Below are 19,388 nucleotides of genomic sequence, written 5' to 3'. Positions count from 1 at the left end.
CAATATGCCAAATGGACTTCTCAGGATTGGCATCACATTCTCTTCACCGATGAATGTCGCATATGCCTTCAACCAGACAACTGTTGGAGACGTGTTTGGAGGCAACTGATCAGGCTGAACACCTTAGACACACTGTCCAGTGAATGCAGCAAGGTGAAGATTCCCTGATGTTTTGGGGTGGCATTATGTGGGGCCAACGTATGCCGCTGGTGGTCATGGAAGGTGCCGTAACGGCTGTACGATACATGAATGCCATCCTCCGACTGATGCAACCATATCGGCAGCATATTGGCGAGGTGTTTGTCTCCGTGGATGACAATTCGCGCCCCCATCATGCACATCTTGTGAATGACTTCCTTCAGGATAACATGGCTTGACTATCATGGCCAGTATGTTCTCCAGACATGAATCCTATCGGACATGCCTGGGATAGATTTAAAAGGGCTGTTTATGGACGATGTGACCAACCAGTCACTCTGAGGGATCTATGCCGAATCGCCATTGAGGAGTGGGACAATCTGGACCAACAGTGCCTTGATGAACTTGTGGATAGTATGCCACAATGAATACAGGCATACATCAATGCAAGAGGACGTGCTACTGGGTATTAGAGGTACCAGTGTGTACAGCAGTCTGGACCACCACCTCTGAAGGTCTTGCTGTATGGTGGTAAAACATGTGATGTGTGGTTTTCATGAGCAATAAAAAGGGTGAAAATGATGTATATGTTGATATCTATTCCAATTTTCTGTACAGGTTCCAGAACTCTTCGAATTGAGGTGACGCAAAACTTTTTTTGATGTGTGTATTTAAACATACTGTACAATTTATACAGCTTGTCTCCATTGTACTGCTACAGTACCAAAGATAGTAAATGATGTGTTAGTAGTGTCCAGAAGAGATGAGTAAAGAAGTTAAAATAACCTTCTTGTTTAGAAATTTAAATGCAAATCACCATCAGGAGTAACAACTCTATCACCATCTATACCACAATCATTATGGCTTATAACACATTTTAGGTTGTTAATGTATCCTGCATCGGTTAATAAGACAGGGGCTATCATCAAAAACACCACAAAATTAGTAAGGAATAGTTGTGCACTTTCAAAATAGTTCAAGAAGACTGAAAGACCCAAACCACCTGTTATTCATTTCCTCAAAAGAAAAAAAAAAAAGAAGTGAAATCAACAGGTGTTCTCTTCCAGCTGGGAAGTCCATGGACATAATGTAATAAATGACATAATGCTGAAAATATTTAATGAATGTTGAGATGTTCCATACAGTGGAAAACAAGTAAAATAAAAAAAAGCTGGGCCAAACATGAAATGTAAGGGGACAACTACATCATCATTTCTACAGCCCTGATTTGGGACCAAATGAGTTTCATCTTATCTCTCACATGAGGAGGCTCCTTAGCACTCAGGATTTCAGTAAGGATGATGGCACTGAATGAGTGGCGCAGGAAACAGCAATATTCTGTATTACTTATTTTCCAGATAGCTTCATACATTAATTCCTGTGTGTGCACACCCACCCAACCAAACAAAATGCGCTTGTGATATCTTCACATGGACAGCACAATTATTCCTCCTACACTTATTCAACTTCAATTTCTCTCATTAATTCTATGTTTCTTCAGGTTTTGAGTCATCTTCCATTATTTTTCCTGTTTTCATTTACTCTAACATTCTCTCCAGCTTTGATTTCCTCAGCAACATTGACACACCACGTTTTCAGCCATCCAGACATGTTAATGATCTCATTTGTACATACAATATTTCAGCAATTGAGATGCAGAGTTGCAGATAGGCACAACAAAAAGACATTCACAATTAAAGCTTTCAGCAATTAAGGCCTTCGTAAACAATAGACAGACACACACACATACGCAACTCACACACTGTGTGTGTGTGTGTGTGTGTGTGCGTGTGCGTGTTTATTTGTATAGTTGATGAAGGCCTTTATGGCCAAAAGCTGTAATTGTGAGAGTCTTTTTGTTGTGCCTATCTGCGACTCAGCATCTAAACTATACGGTGAGTAGCAACTTTCCTTCTCGTAATATTCTTACATTCCATCCTGGATTTTCCATTGTTTGATTTCAGCAATTGACCTAGTCATCTTCTTGCAAGAGGTTGCCTTATGTGTGCTTGCTCACTGCACCCTAGAAAGACAGAGCACACACGAAGATGTCATCCCTAGGGCCAGGAGCAGATGACTTGATCAGTGAATAAAACATAAATGGAATCAACAACTTTTTGGAAGTAAAAACATGCTGTCTATTCTCTCTTGCAATTTTCTTAGGCTGTTTTCCAAACTCATTTAATTTATTTACATTTATGCATCTAATTTTCTATCATTCACATTTTTCTCCTTAAATTATCTACAAGTTCTGTTCATCTACTGACATTGCTCAAGGTGTGGCTGTCTTCCTTTCCAAAATATGTTATTTATTTGGAACATGACAACTACTCTAAAATCTTTGACCTTTTTTGGAACAGTGCTGCACCCACAGACTACACAAACTACTGAAGTATAAATTGACATGATTCTGAATGGCAGCCGCAATATTAACCAAGTATGTAGCTTTACTTCATTGCTACAAACTTAGCCCCAAAGCACAAATTTATGCCTGAATTTTCATTAACCATAATTCTTAACTAGGAACATTTGAGAACTCTATGCTGTTCTATGTGTAATGATTATCATTCATCAGTAATGTCTGTAACTTTCGGTTATTTTGTCTTGCTTTTTATTCTTTGACTGAATTAATTCTCTTCATATTAATGTTCTAAACATAAACAATATTTTTTCTCTGAAGATAACATTGTTTCAAATGGGTGCCACACTATTTTGATGCTACACAAAAGGTATAGAACTTGCAGAAGATCAGGGCTGAAAAATAGCATGATGATATCTCTTATGAGCAATGACATTAACTGCACCATTAGGGATCTTTAATGAAACAACACAAGCAAAAGAACCACATTATGCAAGAACAAAATGATTTAAAATCATAACAATACTTTTTTGGCACTTACGGTGTTATGTTTTGGACCTTCTTGCCCTTTTCTGATTCCTGCTTATTGCTGACATCTGTTGAATTTTCTGGAGACTTATTTTCTTGTGGCTTTTCCTGCTGTTGAGGCTTTTGGGATTCTGAGTGTGTAGAATTATTGTCACCATCATTTTCTTTCGTATTAGAGCAATCTTCATTCTGGAAAATGAAATATTCATAAGCAGGGTAAAGTCTTCTTTTACAGTATGCACACAACATAAATGGAATAAAAATTCATATGAATGAAAATCAGTTGATACAAGTTTATTCTGCAAGCACAGTTTAACTTATAAGTACATATGCTTCCACGGCCAGTGTTATTGTGAATAAAATAATTTTGGGTATTAGACTGTGTCTTTATAAAATAAATTGCTGACATTTTGACTGAGTTTTTTTGGTCTTCTTCTGGGCAGTTAACAGCTGGATACTGATGAATGTCTTCCACCGTATAGTTTCTATTTCAGTCATCTGGTGGCTACTAACGTCACATATCTGGGATGTCATTGGACAAATATGAAGAGAGATTGCTATGAAGGAGAATGACTGGACAGTGGCTCTTGACAGACAATGGTACAGAAGAAACTCTTCCTGCTGCTCACCTACCTCATGTGAGAGGAGTCACTGATACGGAGCAAAGGTTCTGCATCACAGAGAAATCAAACTCATATTCCAAAGTGGCTGCAAGATCCAAGATATGTAGAGGCTCACTAAGGATCCCATGGATACTCTCCACACTTCAGTGTGAAAGTAGGAAAGTCTGTGTCGGTGAAACTGAGAGACCCATTAGCGCTCACATGTTGGAGCATGAACACTACATATGACTGGGACAGAACAACAGGTCACTGTAGCTGAACACCACTAGGAATGTGGCTGTTCTATCAATTTTCTGGAACCCTGTGTGCTTGCTCATGTAACGTTCCCTGGCAAACTCACGTTATTAAAGAACAAGAGTTTATTTGTAACATATACGCCGCTCTGGGCAAGTTGTATATATCGTAATTATTGAACAAAAATATTACTGAATGTGGTGTAAAAGACATTTGTTATTCTCCTTATATTTTTTGTTGTAATATTTCTCTGTATTTAGGATAGGAATTTTTCTGTATTTATTATGTGATTGTAAAATGTGTCAATATTTGCGGTATCAGAGACATGAAAATTTGCCAGAAGAGAATAATATCGTCAATTTACAAAGAAATGTTAATAGTCAGCAATTAAGCACAATTCATTATGTATTCTCTGGTCTTCTCTGTTCAGAAGTCATTGCGGTAGGACACTGTGAAAGAGTTTTTTACGAATGTGTAGACTTCTTTTGTCTCTGTCTGGACTTAGCCACCATTAGACGATGCGTTACGAATTAATGTGAGTTGTATTACTGTTTGATCTAAATATATCAGTATTTATCAAAAGTGTGAATTATTTATGTAAATTAGCTTGCCCACGTCATCTATAAAATTTCTTTAAGAATTTTTCAGCATTTTTTAGCGGTGTTGCTGGGCTGTGCCGCAACCAACAATAGCAGAGGCGGCACATTTAAAAAATTATCAAACCCGTAAAATGGGAACAGATGCATAAAAATCAATAGTGAATTAAGAAATTGTTCTTCTTTTTCAGTGATCCTGTGGCTGATAAAATTTGAATTAATTATACGTTTGTGCATTCGTAGGCGGATAGTTAATGTTAGTTAACATTGAAATTTAAACAGTTTGGTTCTTTCAAAATACTTAAATGTATAGCGAAGTAGGTTTGATCAGTGATAAATGTCGGCTTGGCAATAATTAAAACATTTTCTGCTAATAGAGACAATCTTGTGTTCTGTGGCTATTGCCGGGATAAAATTCAGTAAAAATATTTAACAAAACCCACTGCATCTGGAAAGTGTATGCCAAGGCCGAATGATTTAAAGGACTCAATTCTCAACGTAATATTCTTAACCAGTTCATATGAGTTCACGTAAATATTTTTTTCTTTAAATGTATGTAATTCTTGAGAAAGTAAATTTTTTTATTACCACACGAAAATAAGAGAGTGGTTCTACAACAAAGTTCGCAAGGAAAGAGAAAGAAAATTAAATTAAAAGCAAAAAATATAAAATTTATTATTCTTTAACGAAATTTCAAACCATTCATATTCAGATTTCGTTAAATTGGCGCCCAACGTGGGGCTCGAATATGCAGTGGCCACTAAATACCCGTGAGATAACTAGGGAATTAATATAGTCGAACTTTGTTGCAGAACATTTAATAATTTTTCTATGTATTGTATGTATTGCATAACCAATATTGTGTGGTAATACCTGTGGGTCATTCCACACCAAGTGGTCTAAAACTGAAAAAAGTTCCCACCATCATGGTCTCCAATTTTCGTCAAATTTTAACTGTAGCTTTAGTCAAGTGTTGAAGTAAGTTTCCCAAGATTTCAGGCCTCTAGCTGCAATAGCTGCTGATCTAGACCCCCTTGTCTGAAGTGTACTTAGTCCGTGTGCATGCAACATAAAAAAAATGTCATATTTGGAGTCTAATAAAATCGAAACTAATTCATAAGAATGGTTAGTAAGATGCGACCCTGTACAGTTTTTTTTGCTGATTCCAACGAAATTATTTATAACATTACTCATGCAAACCCCGGTCAAATAACTCGACTCAAAGTATACTTCAAAATTTGTCGTGACACAACGCGACAAATTTTGACCAATATTAAGACTGCAATGATTTCCTTGCAGTTGAAGATATGGACTTGAACTTTTGGCCAAGCTTCATGCTTGTGCTAGACATAATGCAGCCGGATTTGCAATGATCCAGGCCATATGGTCGCCCTGCAGTATCTCTTCAAATTAGGCAGTGTCAGCACAAACGGTAAAATTTACCAAAGTTTCAAGCCAATTACTAAAAAATAGTTGGCCTGAATCTGCTTGTGAATAGTATCACCTAAAAGAGAAAATCTTGCTCTACAAGACTGACATTTGTTTTTTTTTGCAACGCGACCATTAAGTACTCATTAACTCACATCAAAGTTGTTATATTTTGTATGCGCGATGCACTAATTTTTCTTCATTTCTAGGAATTTGAATCTTAATAGTCGCTTAGAATTACTGATATAATTGGATATTTCATTCGTGTTTTATTCAGTGATTGGCCAGTGAGAGATGTCAGAAGTTAATGAAGAAGAAGAATCGTTGGCCCCCTGTTCAATTGGAAAAGATGCTGCTGCATCAAAGTGCCATGTTATCTTCTATGCTAAGAAGACTGGATTCAAAGCGTTTAGTGATTTCACAGAATGTGACCAGAAATTGCTTGTTTCGCGTTCAGAAGCCAAACTTGACGAAAATTCCATCATTTGCTTCCACCATGAAGCCCTCTTCCTACATGAATATCAAGCGATGCAAAAGAAATGTTGCAATCCATTCAAGAAGAGGAATCACAATGTAAAAGCTGGACTTAGACTGCTTGATAATGAAACAGCTGCCAAACTTTGCCTGTTAAAGAAAAAAGAAGTGATTGATATAAAACCTGGTCAGAAGCTTTGCCCTCGCTGCATGTCGGCACTGAACCAAAAGCTAGAAGATTCATCATCACTATCAACCCAATCTGAACAAGATTTCACAACGGATGAAACTGAACCAGCCATCAACAAAAGTTTATCATTTATTGGTGCTTCACCATTGAAAAGAAGACAACTAAGTAAAAGAGATAAGCCAAGCTATGCAAAAAGAAAGATCTTGGATGCACAAAGTTTAATTGGGAATCAAATTGCTGCTGCTGTAGGAATCAATTACGATGAACAGCCAAGTTCAAGTAAAAGTCGCCCATGCAGTAATTGTGCAGATCTTGATAATCTTATAGAAGAGTTGAAAGAAAAATGTAAAGTGTCAAATCGTAGGACAAAAGTTCAAATATTGACCTTGGTTCCAAGAAGCTGGACAATTAAAGATACGACAACAGCATTTAATGTATCAGAAAGAATGGTAAAGCAAGCGAGAAAACTGAAGAATGAGCAAGGTGTTCTAGCTTTTCCAGCAAATCGGCAAGGAAGGAAGCTTTCAGATGAAGTTGTCCAGAAAGTACATGACTTTTTTCAAGATGACGAATTCAGCAGACTTTGTCCAGGGAAGAAAGACTGTGTGCCTGTGAGAATTTCAGGAACAAAGGTGTACAAGCAAAAGCGGTTGTTGCTTTGCAATTTGAAGGAAATGTACGTGTCTTATCAGAAGCAAAATGGACCAGAAATTGGCTTCTCAAAGTTTTGCGAGCTTAGACCAAAATGGTGTGTTACAGTTGGCTCTGCTGGAATGCACTCAGTTTGTGTCTGTACAATACACCAAAATGTCAAGCTTATGCTCACTGGTGCATCAATCAATGAAGACTACAAGGAAATTCTTAGCAAAGCTGTTTGCAGTTTGGAAAACAAGGATTGTATGCTTCATCGTTGTGAAAACTGCCCTGGTCCAGAAGGTGTAGAAGCAGTTATTGCAACATATTTTGAAGATAATGACCCTGAAGAACCGATTGAGTACAAACAATGGATTCATACCGACAGGGATACTTTAGAAACAAAGCAGCTTTCAACAGAAGAGTATGTTGAAGATATTGCAGCAAAAATTTGGAACCTGTCTTGTCATCACTACATTGCCAAGCATCAAAGCCAGCACCTGAAAGCTCTCAAAACTGATTTGAAAGAAGGCGAATTCATAATACTAATGGATTTTGCTGAAAACTATTCATTTATTGTTCAAGATGCAGTGCAAGGCTTTCACTGGGAAAACAGTCAAGCAACAGTTCATCCATTTGTAGTCTACTACTGTGAAAACGAAGAGGTGCAATGTGTGAATCTTTGTGTTATTAGTGACTGCCTTCGACACGATACGATTACTGTCCATGTTTACATTGGAAAAGTAATCAATTACCTGAAGATGCAATTTTCCAAAATAAGCCACATCCACTACTTCAGTGATGGTTCAGCTGCACAATATAAGAATTTCAAGAATTTTCTCAACTTATGCTATCACAAAGAAGATTTTGAAATAACAGCAGAATGGAATTTCTTTGGAACAAGCCATGGAAAGTCGCCTTGTGATGGCATTGGAGGCACAACAAAACGGTTGGCAGCAAGAGCAAGTTTGCAACGTCCATATGAAAACCAGATTCTAACACCCAAAGATCTTTTCAACTTCTGCAATGATAATATCAATGGAATCAAATTCTTTTTCATCAGCAAAGAGGAAGTTGAAGAAGAAAAAGCTTCTCAAGAAGAAAGATTCCTGCAAGGGCACACTCTAGCTGGCACAAGAGAAAACCACCATTTTTTGCCCATTGATATGACGACAATTCAGGTCAGTAGAGTTTCAAATGATGCGACATCTTTTTTGGCCAAAATTAGTGCTGCTGAACTAGTAGTTCAAGTCATGGATCTTCAGCCTGGGCAGTATGTTGCTTGCATTTATGAAAAGAAATGGTGGATTGGAAACATCGTTGAAATCTCAGTCGAACAGAAAGATGCTTTCATAAGCTTTATGCATCCTCATGGTCCTGCAAGTTCATTTTATTGGCCCTTAAGACGTGATACTTGCTGGATTCCAGAACAACTTATCATTGGTGTTATTCCAGCTCCATCAGTGACATCATCTGGTCGGCAATACAGTTTTCCTGAAAGCATTCTCTTGCAAATCAACGATGCTTTCAGAATGATGAAGTAACTGAGGAAGACAGGCTTGGGAACCTGCATAAAGAAACCCACAATCAGGCTTGGGATCCTGTGGTAAAGACACCCTGTAATCAGGCTTGGGAACCTGCAGTAAAGATACCCACCCGTGGCTGTTACTGCATGGCTATCGGGCGTGGCCCCTATGGCGATGGGGATGCTGGTTTTATTGTGATAACCAGTAATGGCTCAGCCATCATGGACCAACGCAGGGCACTGCGCACACAAAATATAAGATACTTTGACCTGAGTAAATAAGCACTTAATGGAAGCGTTGCAAAAGAAAAATATATCCATCTTGTAGAGCAAAATTTTCTCTTTCAGATGATACTATTCACAATTAAATCCAGGCTGACTATTTTGTAGTAATGGGCTTTGAACTTTGGTAAATAAAGCCATTTGCGCTGACACTGCCAAATTTGAAGAGATTTTGCAAGGCGACTATAAAGCCTGGGTAGTTGGAAATCCAGCTGTATTATGTCCAGCACAAAGATAAGACTTGGTAAAAAGTTCAAGTCCATATCTTTATCTGCAAGGAAATTATTGCAGTCTGAATATTGGTCAAAATTTGTCGCATTAAGTCACGACAGAATTAGGGGTACACTTTGAGTCGACTTGTTTGACCGGATTTTGCATCAGTAATCTTATAATTAATTTCGTTTGAATCAGCACAAAAAACTGTACAGGGTCTCATCTTACTAACCATTCTTATGAATTGGTTTCAATTTTATGAGACCCCAAAAATGGCATTTTGTCTGATGTCGCGCGCATGCGAACTTACTACCCTTCAGACAAGGGGGTCTAGATCAGCAAGTATTGCAGCTAGAGGCTTGAAATCTTGAGAAACTTAATTTAGCACTTGACTAGTGCTACAGATAAAATTTGACGAAAATTGGAGACATGATGGTGGGAAGGTTTAGACCACTTGGCATGGAATGACCCCTGTGTATGATTTTTTGCATGAGAACACTATGTACCCAGAGGCAAGCTGAAGAAGAGAGCTCAATATTTCGAAAAATTAATTACCTACCACAATATCAGGGGGCAGCTGCACCCAAGATAGATCACCAAAAGGTAAAGCTACAGTGTAGTTGTCCTGTGGGTAGTAAAGTAGCCTCAGTGCAGTGTTCTCGGATCATAAGTGGTGTGCTTGTTGTTAGTGCTTTGTTTTAAAATAACAGGACATTTAAGTAGTTAGTCATTGTAGTATATAGTAAGTGTGTATTAGTTAATGTCCATTTCTTGTGTGATTATGTCAGTGAAACCTGAGTGTTAGGATATTTAGTTCAGATTTTATTTCTTTTGTTTACTATGGTTAGATTGCGTAGTCAGAAAGATATCAACATGGATAATGAGCAACAGTCAGTAAGTAGTGATACCGAGTTAGAAAGTGGGACACAAAGTAATGTTAGTGACGTAGTTCAGGAAGTACAATGTGAGAATCTGGGGGCAGAAGGGCAAAAAATGTTGCCACTGCCACCCAGTGATTCAGTTGATAGCGGAAATACTGTGCCATCCGCAAGCACTGGACACGGACCAGAGAGTGGTGAGGTGTCAGAAGTGCAATCATTAAGAGTTATGTTCGAGCGCATGCTCAATTTCCAAGCTGAATTTGTACGTGTGCAAGCAGAGCGTGATAGAGAATGTGATGCTGAACAACCAGAGCGTGACCAAAGATTGGTAGCTGAATTTGCATGTGAACAAGCAGAGCGTGATAAAGAATGTGATGCTGGACAAGCAAAGCGTGACCAGAGATTGGTAGCTGAATTTGCATGTATGCAAGCAGAGCGCGAAAGAGAACGTGATGCTAAACAAGCAGAGCGTGACCGACGCCTGCATGAGAGGGACTTGCAGTTGATGCAAACTTTAGAAGTTATGCAAAGTGACATTGTTAGTTTGAAACAAAAATATGAAACCATACCCAAAACGGTGCAAGAATTAAGCGAAAGAGTAGATAGTATTCAAGTGGCTAACGCCAATATCGTAGAGGAAATCAGTGTCCTGACTAACAGAGTCGAACAATTAGAAATTGACACAACTCAAGTAATTGAGAACAAAGTGACCGAACAAGTGCACAAAGTAGAAAATGAAGTTATAAAAGAAATAGATCAGAAAGTGCACGCCGCAATTGAGGCCAGAGAAGTGGACTCAAGAGCGGAAGTGCAGAATCTAAAAAAGATTGTGCAAAAAGACATTCCGCTGTGGCAGCGGAGTGTGGACCGTCGTCTTGCCGAGATGGAGCTTAGCTTGCGGCATGACGAGGCACAGGCGTATGTCACGCCAGCCAGGTCCAACAATGATAGGCATATAAATATAGCAGTAAAAAATTGCGACTGCGAGACAGAACAGGCAACCAATGTAAGCGAAACAAATAAATGTCATTCCAAAGTAGTGATTGAAGAAAGCCTGATTAGGAACCGACAGTTTCAGATCTTTACAACGGAGAAGAAATCTGTTCACCCTGTAGTGTTTATCAAAGGATTTAGAAACATTTTGCCTAGCGTTTGGAGTCATACCCAAAAAATACAGTTTGTTATGTCTTACATACAAGGAGATGCTGCATTATGGGCAACCGAAGCAGCTGACAGTTGCGATACATATGAGCAATTTGAAAAGGCATTCTTGGCCAAATATTGGTCAACATGTATTCAGGAGAGATTACGGAAGGAGGTATATAATCCAGAGCCGTATTCTCCACGACTAGGCAATTTACAAAAATATTTTGAGAAGTACATTAATAAGACCCGTTACTGGGACGAGCAGATTTCATCTCGGGATTTGATCAGACTTTTGAAATCACACTTGCCGATACATGTAAAGGAAAAACTTATACACGTGCCCGAAAACGATATGGAACATTTCTTGTCTGTTCTGGACTCAATTGACCTGATTCAGGAGGATGTTAAAGCAGCCTCTGAACAGGCTAGAAATAACGGAAACGGTTATAGAAATGGTAGAAATAACACGCCTCCACCAAGTAATGGAAACGGTGGAGGTAACAATAGGAGACAAGATTATGCACAAAACGGGAATAGAGGTAGAGACCGGAACGGCAATAGTCCGCCGGTGAATAATGACAGGAAAAGGAGGTTCGATGACCGGTATGAAACAGGCCCACCAAGCAATAGTAGATGGAAAAATGCCAGGGGGCCGTGCAACACTAATACTTATAATGATGCAAACCGAACTTGGCCACAGAACCAGAGGCCCAGTCCGGACCGGCAAAACGGTGAAAGATATGACAATAACCGACCGCCACCACAAAATGCGCCAATTGCGCAACCGTGGCGGCCGACGCAACACAACTTGCATATAGTGGAGGTCAGTGACACAGAGCAGCCACACTCATCCACTATCAATAATTCAACAAACTAGATGCAGCCGAGATACGCTCTCCATCGTCGGCTGAGGTTTGGAGTGAGAGCAGCCCGACACAAAACAAGACACCGAACAAAATCTGTATCCTTAGGTATAATGACGGGGTACAGATGGGAGATGAACTAATAACTGAACCATCCACGTGCATAAAGGAGCACAAAGACAAAGTACAAGCGATAATAGAGATCAAAATTAGCAATATTGATGTGCAAGCGGTCATAGATGCAGGTGCTACTGTCAGTGTTATGAGTATGGACTTATTCAAAGTACTGGGGAAGGAAAGGCGTATGCTGACTTTTCCCGTGAATAATTGTAAAGTCACTGGAGCCATAAGTGCACAGCGACAAATAATTATACTCCAAGTGCGGGTAGAGATGTATTTAGGGGATGAAGCCATAGCGTGCTCATTCCTTGTAGTAAAGGGTTTAAAGGTAGCCTGCATTTTGGGGGTAGATTTTTTGAGAGAAAGGGACGCAATAATCGACCTTTCTCGGGGAAAATTAAGTTTGATGAATGCTGGTAGGAGAATAGAATTGTCCATGCTCAGATCTGAAGAGGTACCTGTACCTAATTGTAATGCTATTAACATAAAGTGTGGGAATCAGTCGATACTACATTTAGACAATCATTGTCTAGGACAGAACCTCTATTATCCTGACGTACAAGGTGATCAATCAAAAGCAAATATGGATGCATTAGTGAACAATGTATCACAGTCCGAAAATTTGAATTCTATGCAACAGCAGGATTTGGTACAGTTATTATTTAATTATGCAGAGGTATTTTCTGAACGACCAGGAATTGTTAAGGGATATCAGTACAAGATCGAGGTAAAGCCTCACAAAACTTACTGTCGAGCCTCATACTCCATTCCTTGGTCCAAGAAGGAAATAGTAGCTAAAGAAATAAGAAAACTGATCGAGTGGGGAATAATAGAACCGTCTTTGTCCCCTTATAGTAGTCCTTTGGTGGCGGTAGCAAAAGCAGACGGACAGGTACGGTTAGTACTAGATGCAAGAGACATAAATGAAATTATTGTACCTGTCAGGACTCATCCGGAAAACCTTGATGAGCAAATTCAAAAATTCCATGGAGTGCAATATTTAACATCTATTGATATGAGAAGTTCATTCTGGCAAATCCTGCTCACGCCCGAGTCGAGGAAATATACTGCATTTATATTTGGGGGAAGGAGCTACCAATTTAGGGTACTACCTTTCGGCCTAAATGTAAGTGCAGGAGTTTTCATAACAGCCCTCGACGCGGTTTTGGGTCCGGATTTGCTGCAAAGGGTAACAGTGTATGTAGACGATCTAGTGATTGCCACTGCCACCTGGGAGGAGCACGTAGAACTACTGAGTAAAGTCTTAGAAAGATTTAAGCAAGCGGGAGTAACAGCGAATCTTGATAAATCCAAATTTGGACGTAATCAGATTAAATTTCTGGGTCACATAATAACACCACAAGGCATCAAACCTGACAGCAAAAAACTTGATGCAATTTGTGGGTTCCCTAGTCCGAGAACTAAGAAGCAACTCAAAGCGTTTATAGGCCTAGCATCTTTTTTTAGACGGTTTGTTCCAAACCAATTAATGAATAACGAATCTTTGTTGAGCCTGTTGCGTAAAAATGCGCACTGGGTGTGGACAGAAGAATGTCAGCGCGCATTTGACGCTATCAAAAATGCCTTGGTGAACGCAAACATACTGCGACACCCAGACATGACAAAAGATTTTTGTATAGCGACAGATTCGTGTTCATACGGTCTGGGCGCTTGTTTATTTCAGTGGGACAGGAGCAACGACCCCACAACAATCAATGTAATCGGATTTGCCAGCCGCACACTAAACAGCTGCGAGAGAGCATATTCCGCTACCGAATTAGAGGCTCTTGCAGTGGTTTGGGCGGTAAAGAAATGTAACTATTACATCTATGGTAAAGAAGTCAAAGTATTCAGTGACCACCAGGCTTTGAGCTATTTAATGACTTGCAAATTATACCATACCCGCTCGCTAAGATGGAGGTTAGCATTACAGGAATATAATATTAAAATTATGTACCTAAAAGGACAAGATAATGTTGTAGCAGATGCCTTGTCGAGGCTACCACTAGGGCAATCCTCAATGTCAAATATTTTGGAACAATCGGAGGAATATCGAATACTCTTAGTACAAGATAAGGTACATAGGAGGGACTTTTTACATATGTGTAAGAATATGTCTAGATTGCAGGAAACTGATCCGATTTGGCGAGATATCATTAGCAAAATTAAAGAAGGAACCAATCTTAAAAGTGTTCAGAATTTTAAAATAGTAGATAATATTCTGTATTATAAAACAGGTGTGTCAAATGACCATGGAGTCGTGTGTATACCGCAACAGGCTATCCCAGCTGTAGTGTGGCACACGCATTTAGCATGGGGTCACGCTGGGATAGGCAAAACAATAAGGATTTTATCCAGATTCTGTTATTTTAAGGGGATAAGCCAGCAAACTCGCAACATTATCAGGACTTGTCCTCTGTGCCAAAAAGCTAAGTTTCAAAATAAGTCCACAAGGTTTGAACTGCATCCTATAGTGCCTCATCGGCCACTTCAGTTAGTATGTATAGACATAGCAGGACCCTACCCACGAGCCAGGGGTGGATTGAAGTACATTTTAGCGGTGTATGACCTTTTCTCTAAATACTTAAAAATATACTGCCTTAAATCAGCTACTGCTCGTGGAATAGTTAAATGGTTAGGGAAAGAATATTTTACACAAGTAGGTAAGCCTGAAGCGATAATATCGGATAATGCTTCCTATTTTACAGGCCATACCTGGAAAAACTATTTACATGAACAAGATATAAAGCACATACTAATTTCCCGCTTTCACCCACAAGCAAGTTTAGTAGAGAGAACATTTGGAGAGTTAAATAAATTTTTCAGGTTATACATTGCATATAAGCACACAAGATGGCCAGATCTGATACCTAAGTTTGTAGAAATTCACAACGCAACCCCGCATGCTTCTACGGGGTATCCACCAAACGAGATATTAATGAATAATAATAGAATACTGAATGAGTGGCTGGCACCTTTGCCTAAGGTCCCAGTCATTCCTGAGCCTAAGGAAGAGAAGATAAGAAAAGCAGGGTGCAACCTTACCAGGTGCGCTCAGAAAAGGAAAGAAAAATATAATCGACATGTGACGAATAACCAAAAATTTAGTGTTGGGGACTTGGTACTCTTACGCAATCATCCTAAGTCCTCGGCATCCTTGAAACAGAATAGCAAGTGGCAATTGGTGTACAATGGACCTTTTCGAGTAGTAAGTGTGCCACATGAGTGTAGCTATCTCTTAGCAGATCCCCACTCAGGGAGAGTACGGGGACTGTATCCACGTAAGGATGTAAAAGTATTCCTACAGTAAAAGACTAATAGTCCTATGTGGACACCATTCTTTTGTAAATAATGAACATTAATAATGTGTGATCTCTAGAGATAATGTACTAGTGTAGAAGTGTTAAGTTATAAGAATATGATTGACTTTCTCATGTGTACGGATATTTGTGTTATGTACTCTTTTAATTTGTGTTATCTAAAACATGCTCTAAATGTCTGCACAGATAATCTGATTAGTGCAATTATTTGTAGTGTTAAGCTGTGACAGAGGTCAGTCAAGAAGAACATTTTAGTAATGATTAGTTAGCGTATTACATAATTTTCTATATGTGTGTCAAAATTGAAATATTTCTTGGCACAATCTTTTCTATTATGTGTATGTATGTATATATGTGTAGCTGTCAGATTGACAGACTCGAACCCAGAATAATATCAGTAATATGAGGCCCTGAGAACTTTATTATCTCACCAATGTTATCAGAGAAAATAATGCACCCAGTAGTGACCCGAGGGCACCACAGGAGGCAAACTTGTTGCAAAGTTATGTAACGCAAAGTTACGCACAAAGAAGCTTCAATTGAAGCATGTGCATATTCAACCAGTAAAAAAGGGAGCTAGCCAAATATACTCCAAGTCAATTTTTGCCTACAGAGACTACACTGTAGTTACGTAGGACGTTGATAGTAAAGTGTGACATGAGTTCAAAGGAGTTATTGAACAATATGCCTGAATCCGGCTGGAATGCACAAATAAAATATAATCGAACACGAATATAGATGACTTTTGGGCAAACTAATAAGAATTTTTAATATTTGTTACCATGTACGCAAATATCACACCTTGGTAAAGAGTTGCGAATGTGCTGTTACAAAAAAAATTGTACAGCGGACACTGTAAATAAAAATAAAGGAACTTTAACAAAAGTGCAGTATTGTGCGGCAGAGACAGACAGTGACTGTTAAACCTGCAGCAATACGTCACGGAGTATTTGTGTATAAGTAATAAAAAACTGTATCATCGCCGTGTGTGCTAGTGGACAAGGAACTAGCACGGCACGAACAGTGAACCGATAACGGACGGTGGATCATGTTAGTGTCAAACTTTAACTCTTTGTGTGTCAAGGGACGCTAGGAAAGCGCATTGACTACAGAGATACATTTTGTCCTAAGGTGAAAACTTGCGTGTGACTAATGACAAGTCATGACATGGTGAAAAATATTGTGTGCCCATGGAACGTGTTACTGTGACAACGAAACATTGTGCAAACCAGACTAGTGAAGGCCTACTGAGTAATAACTGCCACTAACTGTGTGCGTTCTTTCCCACAGCAGGAAAAATGCCTATAAGCATAGTACACTGTTTGTGAACTTGTTGCATGTTTCCTGGAGCACTGCAAGAAGACGTCGCACGGGCGAGCTGATATCCAACGCGCATCCGGCTACATCAGCTATGCAGCGGCCGCAGCAGCCCGTAGCAGACCAGACAGACAGCAACGCCCCTCCGCGCCGTAGCTGTCAACGCCGGGGGCGGTGACCTACACGGAGTCAGCGCGCCGCGCCGCTCAACAATCACTCCGCACCGCTCACCAAATACAGCGTTATTGACTTTTTTGAAATGTTCACATAAACTGAATAGCATGTCAATGACTTCATTTCGATAAACATTGAACATTTACTATGTATGTCCGTAAGTGATATATCCTAGGACAAGTGACCTTGTAGTGTATCACAAGAATAATAGTATCACACACGAAAAACTTCCGTTGAACTGTATGTGACTGTGATATTGTGTAATTGTGTAACCGTTTGTGACAAACTGCTAATTTAATTCAAATGAATAACTGTTAAAGAGACAATATTGACTATGAACCAACTGGGATGGCTGGGCTCCGGCACAGTTTTGCCCAGGTTTCCTGTCTGCCTACGCCCAAATGGGGGAGCCATGAACTTATATAACCCTGGGACTAAATAAAAGAGCCATTCCGTAAAAAAAAATACAGAACTGAAAAGAACGTTACTGGCACCATTGTGTCAAAGTGTAAAAACTCTTTGCCAAATGCTGCCAGGGGGCAATGTAACGTTCCCTGGCAAACTCACGTTATTAAAGAACAAGAGTTTATTTGTAACATATACGCCGCTCTGGGCAAGTTGTATATATCGTAATTATTGAACAAAAATATTACTGAATGTGGTGTAAAAGACATTTGTTATTCTCCTTATATTTTTTGTTGTAATATTTCTCTGTATTTAGGATAGGAATTTTTCTGTATTTATTATGTGATTGTAAAATGTGTCAATATTTGCGGTATCAGAGACATGAAAATTTGCCAGAAGAGAATAATATCGTCAATTTACAAAGAAATGTTAATAGTCAGCAATTAAGCACAATTCATTATGTATTCTCTGGTCTTCTCTGTTCAGAAGTCATTGCGGTAGGACACTGTGAAAGAGTTTTTTTACGAATGTGTAGACTTCTTTTGTCTCTGTCTGGACTTAGCCGCCATTAGACGATGCGTTACGAATTAATGTGAGTTGTATTACTGTTTGATCTAAATATATCAGTATTTATCAAAAGTGTGAATTATTTATGTAAATTAGCTTGCCCACGTCATCTATAAAATTTCTTTAAGAATTTTTCAGCATTTTTTAGCGGTGTTGCTGGGCTGTGCCGCAACCAACAATAGCAGAGGCGGCACATTTAAAAAATTATCAAACCCGTAAAATGGGAACAGATGCATAAAAATCAATAGTGAATTAAGAAATTGTTCTTCTTTTTCAGTGATCCTGTGGCTGATAAAATTTGAATTAATTATACGTTTGTGCATTCGTAGGCGGATAGTTAATGTTAGTTAACATTGAAATTTAAACAGTTTGGTTCTTTCAAAATACTTAAATGTATAGCGAAGTAGGTTTGATCAGTGATAAATGTCGGCTTGGCAATAATTAAAACATTTTCTGCTAATAGAGACAATCTTGTGTTCTGTGGCTATTGCCGGGATAAAATTCAGTAAAAATATTTAACAAAACCCACTGCATCTGGAAAGTGTATGCCAAGGCCGAATGATTTAAAGGACTCAATTCTCAACGTAATATTCTTAACCAGTTCATATGAGTTCACGTAAATATTTTTTTCTTTAAATGTACGTAATTCTTAAGAAAGTAAATTTTTTTATTACCACACGAAAATAAGAGAGTGGTTCTACAACAAAGTTCGCAAGGAAAGAGAAAGAAAATTAACTTAAAAGCAAAAAATATAAAATTTATTATTCTTTAACGAAATTTCAAACCATTCATATTCAGATTTCGTTAAACTCAACAGCTGTGGATAAAGTAGCAATAAACAAGAGACACTATTGAAATAATCAAATGCCCTACCAGCATGACCAGGGAGAATGGATATAAGTTATCTACAGCCTGGCTGCCGGCAACTCCAGCCCGGCTGCTCAACTGTGTTCACCAGCCAGCAGCTTCACTTGACTTGTGTTTAACAGCATAAACAGCAATCACAAGAGAACTGCCACACAGTCTTAATGCTTTACTGCAGGAAAACCCTACCCCTGGGTACAACTTGCCGACTTGCTACTGTCTACCAGACCCCAGTGAGAATTATCTACCTTTAATTTACTAGAGTAGCACAGGCAATGGCCTGCCAAAACACTATTTCCTATCAATCAACTACTAAAGAGCGCGTCATTTATGACGGTGGCCGAGTTTAGGTTCGTTCTGCGCATCTAACATCACAAAACACAGTCAGTCAATGAACAGAGAACGACGTTGCCAGAGCTCGACTGCAGTGCAGTGCACGGTCAAGTGTCTTCAGTTTTAGAAACGTTCAGTCATAAATAAAGTAATAGAACAAAAGCAATGTCTTAAT

The 19,388-nt window shown here is 39.0% G+C and overlaps 1 protein-coding gene across 1 annotated transcript in view; it reads right to left on the bottom strand.

Moving 5' to 3' along the window:
* The window catches only part of LOC126263285 (solute carrier family 12 member 4), a 277,199-nt gene that overhangs the window by 2,550 nt on the left and 255,261 nt on the right, over positions 1-19,388 (bottom strand). Inside the window, exon 19 of the mRNA XM_049960371.1 lies at positions 3,039-3,214. Coding sequence (XP_049816328.1) covers positions 3,039-3,214 — 176 coding nt within the window. The remainder of the gene's footprint in view (positions 1-3,038; positions 3,215-19,388) is intronic.

Source organism: Schistocerca nitens, chromosome 6 (assembly GCF_023898315.1).
Source record: "Schistocerca nitens isolate TAMUIC-IGC-003100 chromosome 6, iqSchNite1.1, whole genome shotgun sequence".
NCBI classification, from domain to species: Eukaryota; Metazoa; Arthropoda; class Insecta; order Orthoptera; family Acrididae; genus Schistocerca; species Schistocerca nitens.
The sequence above is the reverse complement of the archived record's forward strand: the minus strand, read 5'-3'. Positions and strand labels throughout refer to the sequence as shown.